This window comes from Cottoperca gobio, chromosome 1 (assembly GCF_900634415.1).
Source record: "Cottoperca gobio chromosome 1, fCotGob3.1, whole genome shotgun sequence".
In the NCBI taxonomy this organism is placed as follows: domain Eukaryota; kingdom Metazoa; phylum Chordata; class Actinopteri; order Perciformes; family Bovichtidae; genus Cottoperca; species Cottoperca gobio.
In genome coordinates, this window is record NC_041355.1 from 9976612 (window position 1) to 10000361 (window position 23750).

At 39.8% G+C, this 23750-nt stretch overlaps 1 protein-coding gene across 4 annotated transcripts; it reads left to right on the plus strand.

Moving 5' to 3' along the window:
* Nucleotides 1-1026: 1026 nt before the first annotated feature.
* Nucleotides 1027-23726, plus strand: pds5a (PDS5 cohesin associated factor A). 4 transcript variants are annotated; one of them, XM_029449794.1, is made up of 33 exons: nt 1027-1189; nt 2124-2276; nt 8081-8284; nt 8987-9073; nt 9186-9283; nt 9626-9752; nt 10331-10411; nt 10512-10652; nt 11803-11918; nt 12005-12099; nt 12211-12356; nt 12494-12645; nt 12982-13095; nt 13430-13511; nt 13610-13658; nt 13785-13924; nt 14502-14617; nt 15165-15270; nt 15463-15623; nt 15800-15923; nt 16120-16278; nt 16434-16502; nt 16889-17025; nt 17176-17299; nt 17819-18023; nt 18477-18591; nt 18776-18908; nt 19555-19674; nt 19904-19966; nt 20369-20517; nt 20618-20705; nt 21359-21627; nt 21846-22554. In XM_029449794.1, exons 2-33 carry the CDS (start codon nt 2163-2165, stop codon nt 22162-22164), a joined length of 4203 nt encoding a protein of 1400 aa, XP_029305654.1. In that variant the 5' UTR covers nt 1027-1189; nt 2124-2162; the 3' UTR covers nt 22165-22554. The 4 variants fall into 4 exon arrangements, with proteins under 4 accessions (XP_029305654.1, XP_029305395.1, XP_029305478.1 ...); XM_029449535.1 differs by lacking the exon at nt 21846-22554 and adding an exon at nt 22591-23726 and having other exon boundaries at nt 1031-1189; XM_029449618.1 differs by lacking the exons at nt 1027-1189; nt 21846-22554 and adding exons at nt 1287-1414; nt 22591-23726.
* Nucleotides 23727-23750: the final 24 nt, after the last annotated feature.

Consider the following 23750-nt stretch of genomic DNA (forward strand, 5'->3'; position numbering starts at 1 on the left):
CCTGCATTCAAAATCTTGCTTAAGTAGAAGTACAGAAATACAATGAGAAAAATGTGAAGAATCAAAAGCACTCATATGCAGCCATGTCATTGTAAAATCATCATATCGTTTATACTGGAATATCAATAATTATACATTAACATGTAATGAGCATTTAACTACTTTAATTGATGATGCTTCATCTTTTATAAATTGATTCAGAATTGATCGTCTTATTTAAACAAAAGCAGATGGTCTGCAGCATTCATGAAATTAGTGAAATTGTATTACTTTCTTTCATTGATAACTACCAGTTGACCACCAGGTGTCACTACTCTCACAATTCATTATTTTATAGAGAAAGTTAACGTACTGAATGTGTTGCTGCCACAAGTAGTTGAAGTAGTAGTAGTAATAACAATGATAAGAATACATAGCAATATCAGTAAACGTAATGGCAGCAGAAATAAATGTTGACAGACAAAAGCCTTTAAAAAATATTGCACTAGTGAAGATAAAGGTAGACACTTATGTTCCTACACTGCATTATCTAAGTTATGTTCCTATTCTTAGTTTTAGATTAATTGTATGTCTTTCTTAGTACATACACATTAATTTTATATTTGTCCGATTTGTATTTAATTTAATTTAATTGTGCATATCTTTTATTTTGAAAATATCAAATGTCAATGTCAAAATAAAATCCTATATATTTTATATGATCTGTTTTACATCTGTGAATGTACATACATATAATTGTATAATTATTTCGTTTAAATGGAAATAACTGAAACTGTATGTATAATCTTCTTTGGGTCCAAGAAAATATTTTAAATGAAATATTGCACAACAATTATGATAATGATAAATATTAGTAGTATATTTTCAATGGTTTTCTGTATGCAACAGAAAAAATGCATCATGCATATGTGAATTTACATCCAAACACAGTCATTACATTTAATTTAATTTCATTACAGATATTTTAAAGATAGCCCCGCATTAGTGTGAAGGACAGAAAGTGAGTGTGTGAGTTGTTTGTTTCTGACTCCCGCCATGTATTTGGTGCTGCAGTACTCCTGTGAGACCGAGGGGGGCGCTCTGCACCCAGCCTTCACAAACAGCACTGACTGAACGGACAGAGAGCTTTGTGCCGAAAACTAAACCCAACCTGTGTCAGACTAATGAATTAAAACGGCCCACTTGAGAGGTAAATACAAACGAGGAAACGCTTTGCAAATGTCCTGCTGTGTTAGTTGTAGTTGTATATTTGAAAATAGATTCATTTTGCATTTGTTAAGGTGTTAAAAATCATCTGTGGGGGCAAGTTGGTTATGAGAGAGGAGGGCTCAGGGCGACGGTAGCAGCCCTTCTTCGCCTGTAAACTAGCGGCAGTACGAAGCGATGCGTTGAAGTTAAAAAAAGACAGTAACAAGTAAATTAGCTTGATTTTTAAACTTCACAAAGTAGTTGCATTTGTTGTAAACCACGGGAACTGACCACGAGCATGGCTATTTTAGGCAGAGATGATATGATACTTCACTTCCTCTGTGATTGTATGTAGCTGGAGATGTGATGGGTACCTCCATAGTTTGCGGCCTAAGCTAGCAAAGTAGGCTAACCAGAAGCTAGCACGGCTAGCGTGTATTAGCCGATCGCTGCTAGCATTATTACTTCCTTCCCGCAAAATGCTAGCGGCTAGCCAATGATGTTTGCACTGCAACTAGCTAGCTGGCTAATTTGATAACCTGTATGACAGTAAACATACACAGGCTGCTCTTGGGTTGTTTTTTAATTGATTTTCTAGCAACTTTGCGCTTTAAATCGCTGTAAGGTTTCCGGAATAGCAGTTCAGCTTGTTTCTCTAACGATACCATGTTTGATGAGAAATTTACGGAAAATATGGAGCTGATGTTTAGCTGGGGTATTTTAGCATGCAAGCTAAAGCATATGCACAGAGCTGCTTCAATGTTGGCTTTCTGTCTGAAAAGTTTTCTGGGTTAGAATATCGTTAAATATACAGGTACGGTTTGTCTATTTTAGCGGTCAAAATTGAGGATTGGCAAATGAGAATGGTGCTTAAAACGAGGTTTTGGTAAGTGCGGTAGCATGGTTGTGTTGAACTTTTGTTTTCTGACCCATAGAGGCCAGTAGAAGACCGTGTGGACCATACACCAACAAGCATGGAGTTCCCGCAACAGCAGAAACCGGCGGGGGACGGAAAGATTATATATCCTCCGGGAGTGAAGGATATTACGGACAAAATCAGCAACGATGAGGTGGTTAAACGGTTGAAGGTATGTTTATGGAGTTTCTTGCTGTCGAGATGCATTTGCTGCAAGCACTAACCTTGTTTATCAGGGTCCAGTCTCTGGGACACTGATACAACCGTCCTAACTTGGTAAACTACTGTATATTCAGTCATAAGAAGCCCTTCTCTAATGGCAGGCTGTTTCCCATTCCTCTGTAAACAACACTCCTGCACGTTATCACTCCTAGAATATTATGGTGTTGTTGAGTGTGACATGGGATACTATTGTGCAGTATTAAAATCTCCAAATTGATCAGCATTTCATCTTATTCTACTGGAAAAATGTCAACACAAGACGAGTCCAATATTGGCTGTCTTAGCTCTCAGGTTTCCCACAGGTGCTTAAAATCCGTAAACACTTGAATTTTAAAGTGGTGTTTTTAAGGTTTGAAAAGTGCTTGGATTCAGAATAAAGTGCTTGAAGTTGTATAGGATGCCACGTCTACTTGACACGCATAATTAAACTTAAGTCTTTTCTTTTAATGCTTCACTATAATCACCAGCTAGTAGCTAAGTGTGGCTGCAGATTTAGGTGATAATTCTCTGTAGGTTCATCGCTACGAGTGAACCGTTGTCACATTGTGTTTCACATTGTCATTTGATACACTTATTATAAAGAAATATTGATTATAGCCACTTAAAAACATGGGTGTTAAACCCTCCCGCACTGCATCCTGATATCCACTCCTCTTCTTCCCCACAATTCACAACATCAGCAGTTTCAAAGTTGGCATCTGTGTTTACAGGGATCTTGTGACTCTTCTTAATCATATTAGATTGTTTACTACAGTAACAGTAAAATGGTTTCCTGACATCCTACAACTGTTTATAGAGTAGCATTGTGACCATAAAACACACAACCCTTGGTAGTCTGGAAAAATGTGCTGAATGGCAGGTTGTTGACTGTGCAAGACAGATGTTTACAGACCCATTTAACCTCTACCGTATGCTGCTGCGAATTGGAAAGGCTGACACTAATTGTATGTGCAATTAGCCATTTGATGGAAGAGATTTAAGAGTTGTGTTGTCCTGCCAGCAGAGCAATTAGTAAGCAGAGAGCTTACTTTATAAGGTTGATGTCCCAGTTATTCAGACGCTTTCATGTACACTCAGCCACTATCATAAGTCATTCTGTAGTTGGGTCTAATGCCTGTGGAAGGTAAACAATGAGGGACTCGTTGCACCAGGCTGGTCACGGTTTATTTAGTCCCCCTATACAAATGAATACACGAGTCAGTATACAACACAAGAAGCAAATTATGCTTTTATCTGAATAGTACACAAGTATTTCCCAGAATATATTTCTGAGCTCATGAGAATATTTGTTAACTAAAAGACAAATGAAGATGGCGCACATCGGTTCAGACTTCTTTTGAAAACATTTTGTATCGTACACACATAAAGTAGTGTTTCCCTGTAGTTTCTATTGATTTGAAAGTTAAATATGTGCTATAAATGTTGGTTTAGGAGCACAATAGGTTTCAATAACATTTAAATAATATGCGCCGTCGTGGAATTCCTGGAATTCAGGAACGTCAAATCAAAACCTGCCTGATTGTTGATGGTGATTTGTTGTTGAGTAGCAGGTGGGCCCACCTCTACTCTTCATGGTAGGGAAAAATCAACTTGAGTAAGAATCTCGATTCTTGACGGATGAAGAAAATAATTGGGACATTCACAGCTGTTGTCAGAGCTCACATTGCTGATGAAATAAGTCAAATAAGAGTGTTTACAGTTTTAAAAGGGTACTAGCTAACTGAGCCTTCCCTGTACTGATGGGTCATGTACTCTTTGATCTATCAAAGAAATGCACTGTGTACAGAAACGAAAGGAGGATAAGGAATTGAGGCACAACATCTGCTTAATCAGACTGTGTTTTGTAGACCACATTTATTCCTCAGAGGGGAATAAATATCTTCCTTTCTTTCCTAAGCTAAAGTAATAGGTCAACATTTTGTAAATACTCTTGTTCTTTGCTGAAAGTCAGATGAAAAGATCGATACCATATACATGTGTGTGTGTGTGTGTATATATATATATATATATATATATATATATATATATATATATATATATATATATATATATATATATATATATATATATATATATATATATATATATATATATATATATATATATATATATATATATAAAGCAAGCAAGCGGAAGGGGAACACAGATTAATCGATGACAAAAAATAATCGTTAGTTCCAGCCCTGATTTAGTAAACGAGAGGTGTAGGCGTATTTTGTAACCTGCCGACAGAGTCGGGCTAGCTGTTTCCTCCCGTTTCCAGTCTTTGTGCTAAACTAACTGGCTGCTGGCTGTAGCTCCATATTTATGATAATTGCATAAGAGTGGTATCGATCTTCTCATAATGCAAGAAAACGAATAAATCTATTTCCCAAAATGGCAAACTATTCCTTTTAATACTAAATCTGGCCTGGAACAATGCTTCCTTCTCATTTTGCATACAACTGATCCATTTCGTATTATGTTAGGCTTTCACTGTACATTATAGTGATTGAATGTTGCTTTTAACCAAACCAGGAGACCTAAAAAGCAAGGGTCTGCGTTGGTGGGGTTTGATGCTTTGGCTAAAAGTAAAACAATGAAATACGAGAACGCCGGTTTGAGTAACAGATCAGTGAGTTTGAAGGTTTATCCGGCACCTAAACTCTGTACAGCAGCATATTTTGTGAGGAGGGACTTAACTATTCTGGAAAGTTATCACAGCAACAGTTTTATCCCCTGTCGTGTTGATTCTATTTATTATCCATGGTACCAGGAGAGTGCGCTTCTGGCACATATTTGTTTTGCTAACAAGCTGTGTTGCCAGATGACGTCACTCTGACGTCACATTCGGTTAAAGTTGAGCCATGCTCTACTTTTGTGACTGGACTACACCGTGTTGTTTTTCTGGAGCTACCTTACAGTGCTGGTCACATTGAAATGAATGGGCAATCCTGGGTCTGTTTTTGTCTGGTTGAACACAGCCAAAGGTTTTTATACCCTGGAAGATTGACAGAAATATAATCTGCAACTATTTTGATAATTGATTAATTTGTAAAGACATTTTCATGCAAAATTGGCAGAGCATGTTTTCAGCCTTTAGAAATTTCTATTTTCTATCATATAAAACTGAATCTCTTTGTGTTTGGGAGGACTAACAAATTCTTTAGTCCATTAATCAATAGTGAAAATATTTGTTAGATGCAGCTCTAAAGAGTGTCACAAGGGCCTTTTTTTTGACTCTGCTTACAGTTTATTAGATGTTACTAGAGCTGCTTGCATGAAATAAAGGGTTTAATTGTGGCTTAATTTCAGTTAAACATAAAGCTGAAACATTACAACTGTTGTTGTTGAGTCTCTGACTTTGCAGTCATTTGAAGACGTGTCAAATGTATTTTCACACAGAGCCAAAATTCTGTCATAAATAAACAACAATAAATTAAAGGTACAGTGACCCACACATACTCCACAGCTCAACCGACCCACACACTCTTCTCTGTGTGGAGAGCCTTCCCCGGCTGGGTTGTGACTGTTGGCTAAGAACGGGTGTGCGTGTGTGAGTGAGAGAGTGTGGTGCTCTCTCTGCAGTCTGCTGGAGCTGTTGGCCCATCCCCCACCCCTGCTGACTGCCTGGCTGTATCGTGAGCTCCACCGCTCTGCTTTGCCTCTCTCATTTACACACACTCACTCATCTCTCTGTTAGTGGAAGCAGTAGTTTAGTGCATGGTAATCTAGTGCGTAGCCATAAGAACTGAGATGTTTGATAGGATTGTTGCGCATACAACCTCTTGAGACAGAACAGTTCATGTTTAACCTAAAAAATAAAAAAAAGATTAAAATCTTAATGGATATTATTTCCTGTCATTTTAACCTTGGGCCTTATTTGATGATGTAATCCAAACGGACATATGGAAATTAAACATCAACCTCATAAGCAACAGGAAACCGTCATTTTCAACAACAATAAATGCATTTAGGATCTGAGAAATGCTGTTAAAGCCCTTTTAAAAAATATATATATTGAGGTGATTTAACTCTCTAAAAGTCACAAACTTTCCACCTCTACCAGGGGGTATGTGTTTGTGACCGGCATTGTCCATACAGATACTTAAAAAGTGTTGAATTTAGCAACTCTTTAATGATAGAGGGTCACTTGTGCTCTGAAGTGCTTTAGGCTCATTTAGCTCTTAGTTTTGATTGTCTGGTCGCAGAAATACTGTATGGTTGAGTCTCACTGCTCGCATCTCACTCTTCATATCAAACTGAATGCAGCTGTTTCCAGCAAACAAGCTCTGACAGGCCAAGTGACTTGTAACTAAGACGGATAACAAGGTGCTCTGGATAATTGCTTAAGCTTCTCTACATGCCGGTGTTTAATATTCTTAACCAACTCCCTGTTAAATCGTTTGTCCTGTTACAACCATTGATCTATGCATGTTTGGATCCAGGGTAGTTGGGAAGTGTTTTTAAAGCTCAGATCAAATGCATTCATGATTTCACAGCGGTTTATTTTGTAATGATTGTATATAGGGAAAAGTCTTTTTGGGCCAGCTGGCATGTGAACTGCAATACCAGCTGTGACCACTATGCTTAAAATCACCTCTAGAGCCAGCACTGTTTTAGGTTTTTTTATATTTTATATATATATATATAAATATAAATATATATAAATTTCAATATTTCGTGCTGGAGATTAATCTGTTCAAATTCTGGCGTGCCGGTTAACTTTATTGTGTTTTCGAGGCTGGTTTTAAAGCTAGAATGAAGGTACTGGTATCTTGGGAAATTAAAAAGCCTAAGGATTCCTTTGGTATCATGCTTGTTGGGAAGGATACATTTGGGCATTCACAGAAGTCCTTTGATCTCTCAACTCAAGATTTCTGAATGAAAATGGGTTCTATGGGTAACCACGAGTCTCCCCTTTACAGACATGCCCACTTTATGCTAATGCCATGCAGTTTGGGGCAAAACCCATGCCGTTCTTTTCATGCAGTGCAAATGTGTTATTTTGGCCTATTGTTAAAATGGTTTCTGCATGCTGGGGTCCCTAAACTGTTTTGGAAGTGCATATATTTGGAGGTAGCAATCGCATTTTCTTTTTCCTATACCCAGATTTAAAAAAGAAGAAAAAAAGGCAGCCGGCAAACCTACGCTGTACACCATGCCTTTTTTAAGTGCAGACATGTCTCTGTTTGGTTACCGATAAAAGGATTCAGTGAGTCTGAGAGAGTCAGAACTGAGAGGGTATTATCAGCAGTGGAAAAGAACTTTCTGAAGGTACCTCGTACCAAAAGGGAATTAAGTTGAGTAGAGCCATAACATGCGGTGGAAGTGGGGCTTTAATGTGGTATTTTGTAGGGATTTTTGACAATTTGTTATTCATTCTGGAGTGGTAAGAAATTGTTAAATGTGTTTAACAAATAGTATCAACCAAAAAATGTTCGCAACAATTTATGAGACATAATAGACCATCATGGGAATGGCTCATATACCTGTGACCATATGACCTGTAATACACTTCTATCATAAATTTCTAAGCCCTTACACACTTTCTTTTACAATTTAATTCACTTTTATTTCTGATTTAATGTCTAAAACCACTTGAAACGCAGTAAATTGAATGTTCAGGTTCCCAGCCTTCACACGATGCACCACAGGATTCCATCAATCAAAAGCTGGCATTATTTTCTTAATGCAGAACCTTTAAACATCGAAATGTCTTTAGCCAAAATGTTTCCCATCTCACCCTCCTTCCTTGTCGCCCTGTTTTTATAGATGGTGGTGAAAACATACATGGACATGGACCAAGACTCTGAAGAGGAGAAGCAGCAGTATCTCGGCCTGGCGCTCCACCTCGCCTCAGAGTTCTTCCTCAGGAACCCCAATAAAGACGTAAGGCTACTGGTGGCCTGCTGTCTGGCTGACATCTTCAGGATCTATGCTCCTGAGGCCCCCTACACCTCCCACGACAAACTCAAGGTTAGGAACTGACCCTGGATAACAGAAATCCTCTATCAATCGACTAAACACTACCCTCAAGGAACAAGTATTTAAAAGCATTCCAGGCTTTTTAATTTTGCTGATTACCCCATTTGAAATAACAGCTTTGCAGATTATATGAACTGTAGTTAATGTGCAACATAAAATAAATAGTAATTCTGCTAAGTTACAATATAATGTTGTATAATTGTACATGATATGTCTGTGAAAGAGAGCCCTGAGTGCCTCCTCTAAGTCATTAGTCAAATTGGTCTTATTGTAGAATTTCAGTCTGAACAAAACGGACAAACATTTAATGACGTTAAATTAGTGCTGACCTATAAATTGTATTTGCATCGTCATTGCAATATGAGCATGCGTGATAAACGTGTCGCAAAAGAATGCCTGATGAACGCAATGAAGAAGACGCTTACCGAAACCCAGTATTAAAGCAGGATTACACATCGGAGTGCTATCTAGATCTAACAAGTGTTAACTGTAAAACCACAGTGAACATCAATGTGAGATTTTAAATGTTACCCGAGTTGAATGTTGCGACATTGCGAACCATCGTGTGTAACTTTGTCACTGCTTTATCTGATCAAATCTGCTGTTTTGAGAGCGTGCCAGGAAATGTATTTTCTTTATTGATCACTAAAATAAAAACAATTAACTGAAGTGTTTTTCCTGTGTTGTCTCCAGGACATCTTCCTGTTCATCACCAGACAGCTAAAGGGTCTGGAAGACACTAAGAGCCCTCAGTTCAACAGATACTTCTACCTGCTGGAGGTAACTGGTAGAAACAACGAGGGGCTGAACTTGTGATTTGTTCATTGTGCTTCAAGGGACAGTACAACAAACTGCAGATGAAGGAATAACATGTCTTTATGCGTTTCTCTAGAACCTAGCGTGGGTGAAGTCTTACAACATATGTTTTGAACTTGAGGACTGCAACGAGATCTTCATCCAGCTTTTCAAAACACTCTTCTCTGTCATCAAGTAAGGCCCTTGTTATCTGCTGCTGTCCTTTTGTATAATATGTCTTCATATCTTATAACTTCATATTGTTTTTTGTAACTACATCTTTTAATATCACTGTCTATCAGACATCTTTTAGCCCTTAAATCTGTCACATGTATTAGTCTTAAGCTACATTTTAATTTCCTTTTTTGACATGTTTCATTTACACAGAAACGTTCAAACTGATAGATATAATTCCAGTTACCAGTAGGATCCTTTACAACACCAGGTGTAGAGGGCATTACAATGAGTAATCGCTCTTCGTTTTTTAAATTCATTATTGTTTCAGTTTTTCTTTCAATTTTGTCTCTTCCTCCACAGTAACAGCCATAACCAGAAGGTGCAGATGCACATGATAGACCTGATGAGCTCCATCATCATGGAGGGCGACGGAGTCACACAGGAGCTGCTGGATACTATGCTCATTAACCTCATTCCTGCACACAAGGTGGGACAAACACATTAATCTGTATAATCTAGTTATGTCATTTATTTGTATTAATTTTGTAGCGTTTAGAAATAGCACTTCAACTTCAATGATCAACGGAAAACAAATTGCCAACTATTTTGGTAATTCTAATATATGTTATATATTATTCTAATAAATATTTTATAGGCCGAGCAATTAATCGATAGCTGGAAAATAATCGGCAGATTAATCGATAATTGTTACATTACTTTTATTTCATTAAATGTGGGTATTTATTTTTATTTTAAACAATGTTTGAAAAACGTACACAACTGTGTATTAAAATCAGAGACTCAGGCTGAAATCAACAGCTGCTTTGAGATTTCTTGGTATTTTATTTCTTTAAACCAGGATGAATAGTGTCTCTGTGGAGCAAGAAGATCTTACTTTTTTTCTCTAAGGAAAATCTAGTTTAAAAATTGATTAGCGTTGCCTATTACTCAACCCGTCAGCTGACATGATATTGGACAAGCTTGAAGTTCGGTGTATCGGGGGATGTTTGAGTAAGATGTTCGCTGACCATTGAAGTAACTCATCGGTTTCTTTCTTTGGAACAGAATCTGAACAAGCAAGCGTACGATCTTGCCAAAACTCTGTTGAAGAGGACAGTCCAGACCATCGAGACATGCATTGCAAACGTGAGTAGCAGCCCTTGTCCTCAGAGTCTAACTCTAAACTTTTGTCTGTTTCTACAATTGACCTTGTTTAATTATTTATCTGTGTTTTTTTCTTCTTTAGTTTTTCAATCAGGTTTTAGTGATGGGCAAGTCATCAGTCAGCGACCTATCAGAGCACGTCTTTGACCTCATCCAGGAACTTTTTGCCATCGACCCAATGCTGCTTACCTCTGTCATGCCACAGCTGGAATTCAAACTTAAGGTTAACACAACACACACGCACACACATATTGTCACCCCCCAAATTATAACGGTACATCTCACCTCAGATCCCAGAAAATAGTTTATCTTGATATCACGCTCAAAACATTGACACTGATCAAGCTGTAGATGGTGTAAAATGTATATGAGTAACAATTCAAAGGGACTTTGAATTGTCATGGTTGAATCATTTGTAGGACAGTAATAATGATTAATGGACAAACTGCCAGATTTAAAGCTTAAGCACCCTGTATTTTACCGTGGGTCAGTTTTACCTCTTGGTATTCTAGGATAATGCCCATCGTCATTTGTTTTGTCTTAATATCTTATTTTTGTCTGTTACGATGGTCGCTGTTTCAGATTAGGAGATTATTGAGGCACAAATCTTGCTGTGATTCGGCCGAGAGACGAGGACAAGTTGGTCCATGACCAGTCAAAGTTCAGTCTGTCACGACGTGCGTGATATCATGGGGAAGGAGGTGCTAGTTACTGACTTCCAGGAACAAGAATGTAAACAAACGATAGTGGATTGTATGATGCAGCTGTTTTTGTGTTTTTGAAAAGCCCCCCAAAAAAAACTGACCTTTCCTGTAGTTCACAGTTCCACATGCATGCATCTTAATCTTTCATACCTCTTTCGCTTAGCCATGTTTACATTTAATGAGCATTCTGTGCTGCTCTTGATCAAAGTCACGGTTGTGAGGGAACGCGTTGTGGAAGGCGGAAAAAATCTAACACGCTAGTCGTTCTGCCAGGACATCAGGAGGCGTCCCAGGTGCGGCGTCGATTGTTGTATACAATGGCACACTACATGGGATAAACAGCTGGGTACACCCTGCACAGGTTCAGGTCAATCACAGAGCTGACACATGGAGACAGACAACCATTCATGGTTACATACACGCATATGGGCAATTTAAAGTCATCAATCAACCTAACCAACATGTTTTTAGTCCACTGTAGGCGCTTCTGAGTTTACCACACTGTTAAACAATATGAATATGTATCGGTTTGGGTTTTTCTGATTCTGTTGAAGCTCTCAAACTCGTGCTACAGGTTGTGCAAGTATGTAACAGATCTGAGCACAAGATGGGGTTTGAAAGTCAGCACAAAAAAGGCAACTATGTTTTACATGTGTTTTGCGTTTGCAGAGCAATGATGGCGAGGAGCGTCTAGCTGTTGTACGGTTACTAGCTAAGTTGTTTGGGGCCAAAGACTCAGAGCTAGCGTCACAGAACAGACCGCTATGGCAGTGCTTCTTAGGACGGTGAGTTTTTCTCGCTCCCCTGCGTTCTTAAAGCATGATGCGTATTTCAGTTGATCTCATTATGTATAACTGATATTTTTCTTCAGGTTTAATGACATCCACGTTCCAGTCAGACTAGAGTGTGTAAAGTTTGCCAGCCACTGTCTCATGAATCACCCAGACCTGGCCAAAGACCTGACAGGTGTGTTTGTGTTTTCTCACCCGCTGTCTTCTTCACTCTCCTCTCCTTCTAATTCAGCCATTTCTTTAAAAAATTATGATATTCATGTCTTTCTCCTTATTATCCAATCAGAGTATTTGAAGGTGCGTTCCCATGACCCTGAGGAAGCCATCCGTCACGACGTCATTGTCACCATCATCAACGCTGGGAAAAAAGACCTCAACTTGGTCAATGATCAGCTGTTGGGCTTCGTACGAGAGAGGACCTTAGACAAGAGGGTGAGACAAATATGCACTAACAGGTTTTGGATCAGTAGTGAAGTCTGTTTTAAATTGTTAATTGACTTTCCTTTCATCTTCATTTTATTCTGACCTCCTCGATCTGTTTTTCTTCCTTCCTCTTCCTCCCACTATAGTGGCGTGTGCGTAAAGAGGCTATGATGGGCCTTGCTCAGCTTTATAAGAAATACTGCCTGCACCATGAGGCCGGGAAAGAATCTGCCCTGAAGATCAGCTGGATCAAAGACAAACTGCTGCACATCTACTATCAGAACAGCATTGATGACAAGTGAGCATACACACGGATATATAAATAGTTTAATGTTGAAAAGAACAACACAGCATTACTTGAGTGGAGCTTCCCAAGAGAAACGGCCGATATAGCCAACTAAAGCTTGAGGTTCTTTGTGTCTGTTGAATAATACATTTCTTTGAAACCTGTTTTTGTGAGACTTGGATTAATAGGAAATATGCTGAATGGACCAGCTAGGACTAATGATGTTAGGACAGATCTTTGTCAATGTAGATGGGATTACGGCAATCAAGTTTACAAGTACAGTGAATGTATTGTGGTTTCCATTCTCTCTGCGTTCACACAATTCATGGAAACTCCTCTTTTCTGCAGGTTATTAGTAGAGAAGATCTTCGCTCAGTACATGGTCCCTCACAGTCTTGACACAGAGGAGAAGATGAAGTGTCTGTACTACCTGTATGCCTGCCTGGACACGAACGCTGTCAAGTCAGTAAACCAGCAATATGGCCTCTCCTCAGCAAAAACACACAGTTTTGGATTGTACACATGAATGCTGACTTAGCTTTAAGAGCTGCAACGATCAGTCGATCGACAGAAAAATAAATCTATTATGAAAATAATTTTCAGACCTATTGGCTATTAACACACCTTTAGAAAACAAACTGCACAATTGCAAACCTGTATCTTAAAACAACATGAAAACAAACGACACAATAACAGTTCAACATTTGCATATCACAGAGACCGTTTATTGATAGTCCTCTGTGTTTTTGACATCTCTCCCCTGTTTCTCATCTCTTGGTGTATTCTTTTCTCTCAGGGCCCTGAATGAAATGTGGAAGTGTCAGAACATGCTCCGAAGCCTCGTCAAAGAGCTGCTTGACCTCCACAAGCTGCCAGTGGTGTGTTGACACGCATCTACTCACAACACTAACTATCTCCTCCATGTCTTTTGATGCAAAACAGATCTTTGATATTTTTTCTCTCTTTCCCCGGGTAGTCCGAGGCGAATAGCACAGCTATGTTTGGGAAGCTGATGAGTATTGCCAGTAAGTTGGAGAGCGCACACGCATACAGTACACATTCAATCCATGCGCCCACTTCTTCAAAATGGAAAAGGTCCATTCAACTTAACGTGACCAACATCGTAATTTAACTCTTCTTTATGTTCACAGAGAATCTGCCAGATGCTGGAAAGGCCCAGGACTTCATGAAGAAGTTCAACCAGGTTCTGGGTGAGGACGAGAAGCTCAGAGTCCAACTGGAGATGCTCATCAGCCCGACCTGCTCCTGCAAACAAGCCGAGATCTGTGTGGTGAGAAGAATAATCATACACACTCACTCCGCCTGCCTCCTCGCCGCGTTTCATCCAAAATCAGTGTATACTGTAGTCTAGTTAGTAGATGTATTTTGCCGCTGTAATGGTATAATCGTTTCCCCTTTTTTAGAGGTAATTAAATAGGTCTTACAAGTCGATACATTTGTAGCTTTAAATCTCTGAAGACAAAGAAGTTTCTGTTGAGTGTGATGTTTTAGAGAAAGAAGGAAATTGTGGTAGTTACTGAAAAAGTATCATTTCATTCTGATTTACATGGTGCACTCACTTAAAAACGTTATGTTGTAGAAGCAGGAAATGTTCTGAAAGTACAGTATCACTCAACACCCAATCAGTACTTAATCCGCGGTTTATCACAACAGCAAACGTGCAGTTTTAGTTAATGAAATATGAAACTAATATGAGCGCATATTAAGGGGTTAAAAATGAAGGTACTTTTAGGAAAGTTGTCCTAGATCGAGTAATAAAAATGGATATAATAAAATATGCATGCAGATATATAAGCACAACTCCTTGAATGTTGGCATTAACGGTGTACTGTTTATAATGTGTACAGAGGGAGATCACTCGGAAGTTGACGTTCCCCAAACAGCCCACCAACCCATTCCTGGAGATGGTTAAGTTCCTGCTGGAGCGCATCGCCCCCGTCCACATCGACTCTGAGGCCATCAGGTCAGAAACATTCCTGACATGTTTAATGCACCAAGTATTGGGTATATTTAGGCATGTTGGAACATGTTCAGGTTTAAATTCTAATACCAATAAAACGGACTAAAGTACATTTTAATTCAAATTGAAAGAGATTAATCTGGATTGTAAATCCAGATTAATTTAATTTAAGTGTGTTTTTGTGTAGTACACAAAAAAAAGGCAGTCACACAACAGACCAGCACTCCCTATCTCATTGAAAGGGAGCTTCATGTACTCCCTGTGACATTGTGTAATACCATTTCACATTCACTGAGACACCTAGTGGTGTTGAGGTGTACCTGCAGGCATTAGCCAGGGAACAGGGTTAACCCTTTCTGCTTCATGGAAAAACACCCTGAGAGAGAAAACAAATACTTCTAGTGCTTAAGTTAGGCAGTGGAACAATGTGTTACATATTTGCTTATATGTTGTCCTAAGATGTCCAAAGGTACTACAGTTTGTCACGTATCACAAAGTTAGATAATTCTAACATAAGTGTAGTAATAGCTTATTATTTGTTTAATTTCAGTGCTCTGGTGAAGCTGCTGAACAAGTCCATTGAGGGTACGGCTGACGACGATGAGGAGGGTGTTACCCCTGATACAGCCATCCGCTCTGGTCTGGAGTTACTCAAGGTACATAGCATGGCCCAAGCATACTGTGATAAATGGAAGCCAATGCCTAAATGTAACGAGTGTTTGAGTTGTAGTAACCATGGGCTTAAACATGCAAAACATGGTTACAGTCTTTTAAGGCTGGATTGTGCATTTTTGCCACAAACTAATGTTAGAAAGTAAATGATTTCTATTCTGTTTAACTTCTTCTAGGTGCTGTCATTCACCCACCCCACAGCGTTCCACTCAGCAGAAACCTACGAGTCTCTGCTGCAGTGTTTGAAGATGGAGGATGAAAAAGTCGCAGAGGCAGCCATTCAGATATTCAGAAACACGGGGCAGAAGATCGAGACAGAGCTGCAACAGATAAGATCGTAAGAATGAAAAGAAATTATACTATTAAGTGCAAATGATAAATAAAAGCTAAAGACATTAATGGGTCGTGTGTTGCTTTATGAATCTGAAGGCAAAGGGTCCACACTTTTGGCACTAGCATACTGGTCCACATCTGGATTGAATGAGAGGAATAACATGTTCTTATGTCCATCAGGACTCTGATTCCTGTCCTACATCAGAAAGCCAAGCGGGGAACACCTCACCAGGCCAAGCAGGCCGTCCACTGTATTCACGCCATCTTTAACAACAAGGAAGTGCAGCTGGCACAGATTTTTGAGGTAGGCGACTATACTTACGGATTAGCAGGGATACACGTTGTATTACGAATAGACAACAATGTTTGAGTGTTTTTATTTAAACTTGCATTGTACATCGTTTTCTTGTCTCCTGTTTCTCCACCTTGTACGTCATCTTTTCTTGAACTGACATTTCTTTGTTCAGACGCACTCTCACTGTTGTTTTCTTCACACCCAGCCTCTGTCGCGTAGTCTGAACGCAGACGTCCCAGAGCAGCTCATTACGCCCCTCGTGTCCCTGGGCCACATCTCCATGCTGGCCCCGGATCAGTTTGCTTCACCAATGAAGTCCATCGTGGCTAACTTCATTGTCAAGGACTTACTCATGAATGACAGGGTGCGTGGAGATCAAACTATGTACTGAAACAGTTGCACATTTAATTCCTCCCTTTTTACACATATTTTTTATTTTTGATCCCTGTTTTATAAATTAAAACGTTCAACTAATAAACCCAGTGAGAATGTGACTGAGATGTGCCTCTATGTCTCCAGTCGGTCGGAAACAAGAATGGGAAGCTGTGGACGACTGATGAGGAAGTTTCACCTGAGGTCCTAGCTAAGGTAAGACATCTGGCGTTTATTTCACCACTATAGTCCGATTAGATTTTAAATGTTCACAGGCATCAGCCTTGTGCTTATACGATCTTCTGTTGATGACAAAGATTCTGGTCTAGAGATGCACACATTGCAATTTTCTTGGCCAATTCTGATATTTTTAAAAGTATGAGCTTCTGATTTCAATATCTGCAGATTCTGATTTTCTTTTATTTCAATTATGTTCATAATAATCCAGTGTAGACCGATAAACGAGACAATCGGACGGTTTTAATTGGTGCATCTCAATTCGGATCTTATTCAGCGTTTTTGTAACAATAAAGGAGAAATATGTTTTTAAGATTGAGGTACATCCCTTTGCCTAATTATTCGTGCTCTTCCTGTTCCCCCAGGTGCAGGCCATCAAGCTGCTAGTGCGTTGGTTACTAGGAATGAAGAACAACCAATCCAAGTCTGCAAACTCCACCCTGCGCCTGCTGTCAGCCATGCTGGTCAGCGAGGGAGACCTCACGGAGCAGAAGAAGATCAGGTAACTCGGGGCTTGAAGGTCACACGAGAGCTGCTAGAAGATCACGATGTAGTGGTGGCAAATCATTTATTACAGATTGGCAATTGATTAAAAAAAAAAAGTCTTTCTTATCCTTATTCACCTTTTTTTGTTATTTCTTCCTCCTCACAGTAAGTCAGACATGTCTCGTCTGAGGCTGTCTGCCGGTGGAGCCATCATGAAGTTGGCCCAGGAGCCCTGTTACCATGACATCATCACACCTGAACAGTTTCAGCTCTGCGGCCTCGTTATCAACGTCAGTCTCACGTTCACATCACTCTTTCTTTTATAGACCTTTTTAACAGAAGACATTTTGACATATCACAGTTGGAGAAGCTCAGGTGTGAATGATCAAATGAATGATTGGTGAATTCCATTTAGCGGCTTGGTCCTGGTATTGTTCACGCTGCCTCACTGTCAGAATGATATTAATAATGCCATGAGTAACACCTGTACCTTTCGTACTTTGACAAGTCAAAATGTCTGCTGTGAAAAGGCCTGTTGTAATATGTACTGTATGTGTACACAATGGGAACTCATTTTTACGTTGCTACATTCAGTCACAATGATCTCAATGAATAATGGAAAACGGTCCCATATAGAGCTTAAAAAATGTATCGATTTTTATATCATTAATCGAGAAAATAATTTGCAGATGAATCGATAAAGAACATAATTGTTAGTTGGAGCACTATTCCCAATAGCCAGTACTAATCTTGTGTGATTGAGTTGTTTATATTGAGTTTAATTAAAGTCTATTCCTTCCTACGTACAGGACGAGTGCTATCAGGTTCGACAGATCTTTGCTCAGAAGTTGCACTTGGCTCTCGTCAAACTGATGCTGCCCCTGGAGTACCTCGCCGTCTTCGCCCTGTGTGCCAAGGACCCGGTGAAGGAGCGCCGCGCCCACGCCCGACAGTGCCTCCTCAAAAACATCTCCGTCCGCAGAGAGTTCATGAAACAAAACCCACTCGCTCAGGGTCAGTTGTTGCTGTTCAACCTAATGTGGTCCATGATTACACACTGCTGCTGCTGTGCAGCATGATGGATATACGGCACGTTTATTTCTATTATTAATTTGAGGAAGATTACGGACTTCTCATCGCTTCACTCAGATCAGATTGGAGAGTGGAGCGCAATCTTTAAATGAGGATATTATATCCTTCATTTATCAAGTCTGTTTCTATTGCACGTTGTCACATTTGTATTTCTCAATACGGCAACTTCTCTAGCTCAGCCAAGTGTAAAATCTTTTGTGCAATATCTTTGATTGTTTTGTGATATTTTTGACATTTGGTAAATTGACTTTGACTCGAAGCACTTTTCCATTCAGGGTTTTTTCATATGCCCAAATTTGAAAAGGTACAATTCAAACAGATGGTTGGAAACACATTTATAGACATTGAACTTTGTTATTCTCTCTCTTCCCACAGAAAAACTTATTTCCCTCCTTCCTGAGTATGTCGTTCCCTTCATGATCCACCTGCTGGCCCACGACCCAGACTTCACAAAACCACATGAATATGAACAGCTCAAAGACATCAAAGAGTGAGTGACTAACTATATTTTGGTTTTATGTCATAAACTAAATCTGACGATACAGCTGAGAATATCTCCTTATTTTACTCATTTTATAGGCATTCTATACTCTTGACTTTTAACGCTAAAAAGATATTCTTGGTGATGACTGAAGCTGCGACCTACCGCATGTTTATTGTGCTTATGTGCGTAGGTGCCTGTGGTTCATGCTGGAAGTGCTGATGACCAAGAATGAAAACAACAGTCATGCCTTTCTAAGGAAGATGGTAGAGAACATCAAACAGACAAAGGATGCACAGTGTCCTGATGATGCAAAGGCCAATGAGGTAAACGCACGCACACACACACACACACACACACACACACGCTTACTCAATGTGGCAAACGACAACAACAAAAAGCATCAGAAACAATCGCAGCAAGGAAGCAAATACAATAAGCTAAGAACTCGAGATGAAACTGGGAAACCTTCAGATCACTAGTGACCAAAATGATGTTGTTAATATGTGCTAAACAAGTCTGCAGACACACTAAGTATACAGCAGCAGTGTTTTTACACGAGTAGGTGGAAGCTTCACTTTACATTATTTTAAAAAGCTATTAGCTAGTTAGACGGATAAACATCATGCATTGAGCTCAAGCTGAACTTATCTTGCATTCACAATAAATGAATGGATCATGGTTTACGAAGATGACTCGTAGGATTTGAAGTGTTGCCGCCTTTTGGCAGCAATGTTTTTCCAGCATATTCTGGACACAGGTTGACCAGCGGGACAGTATTTACTGTGAGTCTTTCAAAGCACAGTTATCAATGTTTCAATGATCATTCAAATTTGAAACGATAATACTTAGTTGGCAATTTTACCGTGGGTTATCTTGAAACCAGTAACCATTACATCCCTACTGAGAACTCTTTGGCGAGTCACTTATGAAACAATCCTAACGGTGTGTTTAATGTTGTCTTGGTTACAGAAGATGTATATTGTATGTGATGTCGCTCTCTTCGTAATCGCCAACAAGAGCACTGCATGTCATCTGGACTCTCCGAAAGACCCCGTCCTACCCTCCAAGTTCTACATCGTACAGGACAAGGCAATATACACACACACACACACACACACACACACACACACACACACACACACACACACACACACACACACACACACACACACACACAGTAGTAGATAATGTTACATAAATACAACCTTTTCCTCTCCTTTGATGAGTTATATCCACTCGGCAGATAAATATGTGAATACTCTTAAGATTAAAGCATTTTATGTTAATCAAAGTTTTCTGCTGTAATTTCTTTCAACAGGACTTCAAAAATGAAAAAGAATATCTGGCGACAGAGATGAGACAAATGCTGCTCTCTGGAAAGGTAAATTGCAAAACGTTCCTATTTACTGAGCGATCCACATGATGGGTAACAAAGCTTAACACTGTAATGAGTGTAGATTAAAATGAAGGAAGGGCAGAATAAATGATGACACTTCTTTAGCGTTTATTGTTTAGTTGAGAGGATAAAGAGGATTTGTGGGTTTAGAAACATCTGTATATGAATATTTGTATTCTCAGTAAGAGTACTTGGGTCATCATGCCTTATCAAAGTAGTTTGAAGGTTGAGGGCCAAGATCTACATGTAGTATCAAAGATGAGCAGAGATAATTAAGTGATATATTGAAGCTTACTCGCTGAGTATTTGTACACATAATTGCAGGTGATCCAAACTATCTAATTCTTACCGGTCTAATACCATCAACTGCCCCCTTTCTTCATGCAGCCTAAACCAGCTGCAGTGTTGGGCGCTGTGAACAAGCCTCTGACGGTACCAGGGAGGAGGATCTTCACCAAGACCACCACAGCCTCAGACACAACCAGTAACACCAGCACCAACTCCTCCCCACTGAGCTCCTCAACCAATAAGAACAGGTACAGGCACACAACACACACACACACACACACTAGCTTGCATGCATATACACTCCTTTTTGAAAATAATAATGCTTTTTCCAACTTCTTTGTTTTGTAGTAACAACAATGCTGCCACGGAGTCATCAGACAGCCAAGCGCAGGAAAACATCGAGAACCCAGTCATCAAGAATGATGAGGGGAAGAAGGTAAGCTCGGAGAGGACAAGCACATGCCAACTACACATTCTGCAACGTTAAAGGGACAGTTCACCCCAAAATCAAAACTTCATATTTTCCCTCTTACCTCTAGTGCTATTTATTAATCTAGATTGTTTTGTTGAGAGTTGCCAAGATGTCGTAGAGATGTCTGCCTTCTCTCGGAATATAATGGAGCTAGATGGCACTCGTCTTGTGGTGTTCAAAGTGCCAAAACAGCAATTCCTCTTTCCAGAAATCATGACCCTGTTACTCGGGAGGCTTGTGACGGCGTGAGGTGTGAAGTTTAATGCCATGGGTGTAGTTCGATAGATAGAGAATAGTTCCTACATGAAACTGCTCTTACCAAGGTCTGTGGATTATCTTGAGTTACCTTGTCATGATTTCTGGAAAGACATTGCTGTTGAGTTTTTCGACTGTTTTTCTTTTGGTGCTTTGAGCGCCACAAGCAGAGAGACATGTTGTTCCATTATATTCAAGAGAAGGCAGACATCTCGAAAGGCCGATATCTCTAACACTCTGCAACCCGCACCAAAACAATACAGTTAAGAAAAATGTGTATTTTTGATTTTGGGGTGAACTGTCCCATTTTTATTTTTTAAGTAGCAGTATCTTGACCAAGCTCTCCTCACTGTCTCTCTCAGGAGGAGCCAAGTCAGAATGCGACCCCTGACACCGAGACAGAAGCGTCGCCAGTCAAAAGGCGTGGCCGTCAACCCAAAACGGCTCCTGCTACTCCTGCGGCAGTTGAAAAAGAGGGAGCAGCGGCACCAACAGGAGGTGTAGCTGGCAGAGGCAGGAAGAGAGCAGCTGACCCCAACTCCAACCCATCGGCAGAGTCAATCAACATTAAGATGTCAAAACAGCAGCAGCAGAATGATGAAGGGACAAAGAGACAGATTGACTTGCAGAGGTGAGAAAGGAGTCCAGGAAAAGATGCAGCGCAAAGTAGCTTGAGATGGAATTTACTGTGATAGTTTAGGTATGTAAAATTGGCAAGAAAAGACGACACCATGTTGCTGTTATATTGTAGTCCCAGTTTGTGTCCGTTTCACCCATGAGTAATGACCCTAATCCTGAGATTGCACAGAAACCGCATCGTCCTTCAGATGTCAACTTTTTTCTCAGCAGGAGGCCGTTTGTGAGCAGAGAGAATGAAAAAGTGAGAAAGTGGGAGCCTGGAGAGGAGACAGGGATAGGGTTAGTTGCCCCCTTCTGGGGCAGCGAGGGTGACACTGAGATGGAGATGGAGTCCAGCCCAGAGGGTGTTCACTGTGGCAGGAAGGAAAGAGAGAGAGACCGCCTCACACAAGGGCAGAGCAGTGCAGCCTGGTCTGGCACGTATAACCAGGGAGATACCAAGTCTACAAGGAGGAGAGTTCCTTCTGGCAGGCAGGGAGAGCCCAATAGTGTGCTGGCAGTGAGTTGGTTTAGTCCAGGATGTCTCTAAACACAGTGACTATGTTTTCATGCTCAAAATATAACTATTTTTGCCTTTATTCTGAAAAAGAAAAGATTCCTACTCGGCTGTTTACATATTTAAAATGATTATTTTCGCCTAATATTCCAGTTTGTCACGCAGCCGTGCATACTCTATATAAAGTAATCGCCCCATCGACGTACATCTTCAATGTTCCTCCTTCTCCAACTGCAGTCGTGTTGCTCCTGCAGTGTACCCGTTTTTGTCATTCAAGTTTTGCAAATCTATGTTCTTCAAGCTCCTCTTTTTTACGGCTACGCACGAGAAAAGACTTGTTTGTATAGAACGCACAGAGCTGGCCGTTAACGCTCGAGAGGCTGTGTATCGCAAACTGCTCTTTTTAAAACCCCAATCGAGACGGATTTTACAATGAGTCCAAACTTTGTTGTCTTTCAGGTAAAGAGGAAACCAGTGAAGGTGAAATCAAGACCGTAGAGAACAGGCCCGACTCCGCCTACGTACACGCTCCTCTGACTCTAAAGCTTTCCCGGACACATGGACCTTTCTTAAAACATGTACACACGCACACATGCAGACACAAATCCCTGACATCCTAGATGGTTTTAAATACCTTATAGTCATGATTTGAAGCTCATCGTATGTAGGTCTTACTCAAAAAACATGTTGTTTTTTTCCTTTGTTTGTTGCTCTTTGCTTCTTTTGTGGAGCCATTTTTAAGAAAAAAACAAAACGGGATGGACATTTTACAAACGTTTTAATCTGGTTATGATTGTTGCCTATTAAATTCCCTGGGAAAAATCCTACTGTATGTCTCCTGACCTCTTCCTCCTTGTGTCTGTTGCACATTGTTTGTTTGTTTTATTTTGAGCTCACTAGTTTTACTTACACAGTTGTATTTTGTAAATACCCATGTGCAACTTTGCAGTTACACTTTTTGAATATCCGAGACGGTTACTAATTGCAGCAAATGGCTGAAATATATATGGGAACATCTTAGCATAAGATTTGTGCATTTACCAGATGTACCAACACCAAAATTTTATAAACTTTGGTATGTTTAGGTTTCTAATGTTGGTATGTTGAGGTGCTTTCGCTTGGTTATAGTGTCACAAGGCCCGGTAGAAACGGCGGCCTCTAAACTGCCACCTGTAATGCTTTTAAAGGCCTTTTGATTTATTTCCTGTGTGTTTATGGACACATTTAAGCTGTCAAACATTTCTGGATACTGTGCTCCGAGCTCTGTTTGCCGCCTCATCCCCTAGACTGGTCAGGGGCTCTGAAACCGAGCTGGGTATGAATTAAGGTTTTTATTTTTATTTTTTTTACTGCTGAAGTGTGATATAGTACTTCACTTTGGAATGCATAAATGATATATTACTATACAAGTATGTGTTCAGGTTTTTGTTTTTCGATTAAATATGTTTTGTACTGCTCTTAAGCATTGAGTGAGTGGAAACCTTGCGGGGTTATGTTGATGACGACTTATTTTTGATGTAGTTAAAGTATGCCTGTTCTCATGATCATATTTAATTTTTTTTCCAGAAAAATAAATGCTTTTAGATGTTACCATGCATTTGTCTTGATCACCGTGTTTA

What these genes read in the sequence shown, in the direction of transcription:
- pds5a (XM_029449794.1), top strand. Translation starts at nt 2,163, where the DNA reads ATGGAGTTCCCGCAACAGCAGAAACCGGCGGGGGACGGAAAGATTATA. An exon ending in CCTGGCCAAAGACCTGACAG is followed by an intron (nt 12,100 to 12,210) that starts GTGTGTTTGTGT and finishes TTATCCAATCAG; the next exon opens with AGTATTTGAAGGTGCGTTCC. An exon ending in ATGATGCAAAGGCCAATGAG is followed by an intron (nt 18,909 to 19,554) that starts GTAAACGCACGC and finishes TCTTGGTTACAG; the next exon opens with AAGATGTATATTGTATGTGA.